Source organism: Leptonychotes weddellii, chromosome 10, assembly GCF_054177405.1.
Source record: "Leptonychotes weddellii isolate Sample4059 chromosome 10, ASM5417740v2, whole genome shotgun sequence".
Lineage (NCBI taxonomy): Eukaryota > Metazoa > Chordata > Mammalia > Carnivora > Phocidae > Leptonychotes > Leptonychotes weddellii.
In genome coordinates, this window is record NC_138378.1 from 4329159 (window position 1) to 4333327 (window position 4169).

A 4169-nucleotide genomic window follows, 5' to 3' on the forward strand; every position below is an offset into this window, starting at 1 on the left:
ATCTCTCTTTTGCGGGGCGGGGGGGGGGGGGGTGGAGTCGGGGAGGACAGCCCTGGTGCTATTTTGATGTAATGCGTTCTGCTCTACCAATAGGCATCAGTACGACACCAGTCGGAATGTGCATTAAAATGCCTAAATTAGACTCTTATCAGCCAGCCTTCCGATTACCGGCACTCCAGCTAACTACCCAGCCTGCTCATTTCTTCCCATCACACTTCTGCAGCCATTTACTAGCATTTCAAAGTGCCTTCGAGGCCTCTGTCCTCACGTCAAAAATCCCCCCAAACCAAAAATAATATAATCTTCCATATTATGGAAATCAAGTCAAGTTTAGGTTCATCACAGACACAAATAACAAGAGCTGAAAATGTGGCAATCTGAAAAAGAAAAAAGCCAAACTGTTTCTTAATCATCCAATAGTTTCTTTCTAGACAAAAACTCCCGAAAGCCACTTGTTTGGCATAAAACTCACCCAACAGCAATCTGTGGGAATCTTTTGTTTTTTGCAGGGAAAAAAAAAAAATGGAACTGATTTCCCAGCCAGGCTCTCCAAATACCCTTCTTTTTTTCCCTTGCCCGTCCTGCCTGCGCCCCCGGCCTGAGGTTTCCTTCTGAAATGGCCCACATCAACCTTGCTTTGACAAGTGATTGTTCCCAGGACATTTACCTTTCAGAGTGATGCTCTGGACTAAATTCTGGGCAACAGCTCCCTTTCAAAACACAACACAAAACAAAACAAACACAAAAAAACCCAAAAAAACAAAAAACCCACACCAAGATGTCTCTATCTGGTTCCTGTTTGGCCTCCGCTGAGCTTTTTCCCTCCAAAATGCAGACTGACTTCTCCCACACACTGTGGTTTGGCCCCTGTGCCCCGTTGATGTGTTTTACTGAGAGCCCAGCTCTGTGCCTCTGGAAAGCAGGGCCAACTGTAATAAGGCCAACGAGAGAGCAAAGCCAATGCACAGCCTGGGACAACTGAGGGCCGAGGCCGTAGCTGACCACTGGAGGGTGGCTGGTTTCCCCTCTTATAAATAACCCTACAATGAACATCTTTGTGCTACATCTCTTTCCCACCATCTCCTCAGCGCAGGCTCTAAGTGGTGGGGTTCCACGGGCAGGAGTATTTTAACGGGCCTCCGTCCCTGTCAACACATGCACTTTCCAAGGCAGTGAGGGAACGAGGCTCACCCTCCCTTGCAGAGGTTCTTGAAGCTACAAGAGCCTCTCTTCTCCACCCCAAGGTGGGGATGGCACCGCTGTGAGGACAGTGAAGCTTTCAGTATGGTAGGGATGGGGAAGAGGCTCCAGATGGCACGTTCTAGCCCGTCTCTACCACTTCCAGGCTGGAGACTGTGGCAGGCCGCCAGGCTCACTGAGGTCCAGCATCTTCTGCCAGGACATGTAACACTTGCCGGAGCAGGGCTGAGCAGAACGCCCGGCGCTTAGGAGGCTCCTAAACGTGAGGGCTGGAGGGCGGGGGGAGTCCCAGTGGGCCAGCGGAAGGGCAATAAACTTGAATGGTCAAATCTCAGGACCAAGCAGGACGGGTGTAGGGAAGGCCCCTTCCAAACCCCAGGGCATTTCTCCTACATCCATCCAACCATTCACTCCATCAGTGTGTGGCTGCTGTGCCAGGCACCGTGCCAGGCCCTGGGGATGGATGGAGTAGCTACCGGGGCCTCCCGGCTTCAGGAGCCTACCATCCAGCGACGGGGAGGCGGGGAGAGAAGAGGACATAGGAAGTGGCAGGTCTATGATCTGGAGAGTTCTCGCTAAGGCCTCGCTGAGCTGAGACTCAGACTAGAAGGAGCCTGCCAGGCCACATGTGGGGGGATTTCCAGGTAGAGGGACAGCAGGTGCAGAGGCCCAGAAGAGGGAGGAGCTTACTGAGATCCGACAAGAGCAAAGTGGCTGTTGGGGCGGGAGGCAGGGAGTGACCCACGGGCGGGACCCCGCATAGCCCCATTCCCGGCCGCACCCTGACTCCTCCTCCCCCTCGGACAAACCCTGTTCTGTTTCTGTTTGTCCTCTGCCAGCACCATGCCCACCCCTGCCCAGCGTGCAGCCTCATTGCTCGCTCCGACGAGCACCACCCGCCCGTGCTGCCCCCCCAGGTGGCCCTGCCCCTGCGCCTGGGTGGCCGGTGGGTCAGCCCCGGGTGCGAGGTGCGCCCCGCCGTGCTGTTCCTCACCAGGCTCTTCACCTTCTACGGGCACAACCGCTCCTGGGAAGGATATTACCACCACTTCTCAGACCCCGCCTGCCGCCAGCCCACCTTCACGGTCTATGCAGCCGGCCGCTACACCAGGGGCACGCCCTCTAGCAAGGTCCTCGGCGGCACCGAACTGGTGTTTCAGGTCACGCAGGCCCGAGTGACTCCCATGGACCAGGTCACCACGGCCATGCTCAACTTCTCCGAACCCAGCAGCTGTGGGGGCCCGGGCGCCTGGTCCCTGGGAACCGAGCGGGACGTCACAGCCACCAATGGGTGCCTGCCACTGGGCATCAGGCTCCCCCACGTGGAGTACGAGCTTTTCAAGATGGAGCTAGACCCCCTCGGGCAAAGCCTGCTCTTCATTGGACAAAGGCCCACGGACGGGTCGAGTCCCGACACCCCGGAGAAGCGTCCCACATCCTACCAAGCACCCCTGGTGCTCTGTGGCGGAGCGGCTGAGGGAGTCTCTGGGCCCCCGCTGCACAAGCCTCCGCGGAAGCCCCTCAGTGGTGGGGGGCCATGTCCTCCAGCGGCCCCTCTCCCCGTGCTGCCCCTAGCTCTAGGGCTGGCCTTCCTCAAGCGGTTATGAAATTGGTCTCTGAGCTCTAGGCCGCCCCTCGGGGACCCTCCCCCGGGGGCCTCCCTCTGGGCACAGACTGGAGGTTTGTGAGGCATCTGCGAGAAGGGCCCCTTCTTCCCTCTGCTCTGCTGTGGATCGTTCCTCGGCCCTGCTGACATCCGCCAGCCTGGGTCCCGGGGGCTCAGTGCCCAAGTCCGACAGCACCCACCAGGCCTGCACCACGGCCAGCAGTCCAACCCGAGTGTTGACCGTGAACCTGGGCGCGGCAATGTCAAGGGCTGCACGGCTCTAAATGCTCGCTCCCGGTTTTCCTGGGCAGTGGCCCCTTCTCCCGCCCCGTCCTTGGCGTTTTGTGGCGTGGGAGCGAGGTTCTGCACGGGGATGCCGCCGCCGCTGCTCTGCCAAGCCTGTGGAGTGTTGTTTAAAGATTATTAATTTGCATTTAGCAATACAAACTCAAACCAGGGCCATGAATTAAAGATGCTGCTTGGGGCCTTCGGTACTTGGCAGCTTTCTGGAGGAGGTCTCGTCTCTTCGGGGGCAGCTCAGCTTTCTTGAGTTTTCACTGCTGGCATTTGTCTGCACTTGCCGGTGCGTCTGCGAGTCAGGCCTCGAGCTGTCAACACCGCACGCGGACGAATCCGGCCCTCCCGGGCCAGGATGCGAAGGAAGCCGCTCCGCCAGAGCCCACAAGAGCGCCCCGCTCGCCCACACCCGGCTGGCTGCTGGGGGCAGGTCTGCGGAGGAGCACTGCATTTCCAGCCTTTGGAAAGTAATTAGTACTAATGATAGCAGTGACACTAAGATGCTCTGTAATTAGCCCTGTGCAGGCGTCCTCTGTTTTCAAGATTCTCTGCGCTCAACTGACAAGGAGGGAGAGAGACCTCCGAATGTGTCTTTGGGGCCATCCTAGGGAGAGGTCGGGGTCACCAGGCTACACGACAACATCTCGAGGGGGAGGTGGCCTGCTCGCCCGGATGCTAATGTGCCGATGTCCTCCCCTGCTCAGAGGGGGCTGTCATCTGGTGGGGACAGGCTGTGCCTCTGCAGGGACCCTGCCCGTGTTCCCGAGGCCTCGTCTGTACACTGCGAAATTGACTGGCATCCTGGTGGGCTCAAGGGTTTCCAGGACTCTGTGCCTATGATTCGTCCCGTCCTTCCTCCGCCCGATCCCTATCTCTGGCTCTTATCACTGATCTTGAACCATTGTCTGTAAGGCTAATGAGGCTTTCAGAGGGAAGCCCTTGTCCTCTGTTAGATTGTGTGGGGTTCCATCAGCCCGCCGAGATTGTTCTAAGTTATCTACCCATTGTTCTTAAAAAGAAAAAAGACCCACCAAGTTAATATTCTCTGTAGGTCTGAGAGCTATGA

The 4169-nt window shown here is 57.4% G+C and overlaps 1 protein-coding gene across 1 annotated transcript in view; it reads left to right on the forward strand.

The window, feature by feature from the left end:
- Positions 1–2807, forward strand: part of APCDD1L (APC down-regulated 1 like) — a 9372-nt gene extending 6565 nt beyond the window's left edge. Inside the window, exon 4 of the mRNA XM_081832257.1 lies at positions 2040–2807. Coding sequence (XP_081688383.1) covers positions 2040–2807 — 768 coding nt within the window. The remainder of the gene's footprint in view (positions 1–2039) is intronic.
- Positions 2808–4169: the final 1362 nt, after the last annotated feature.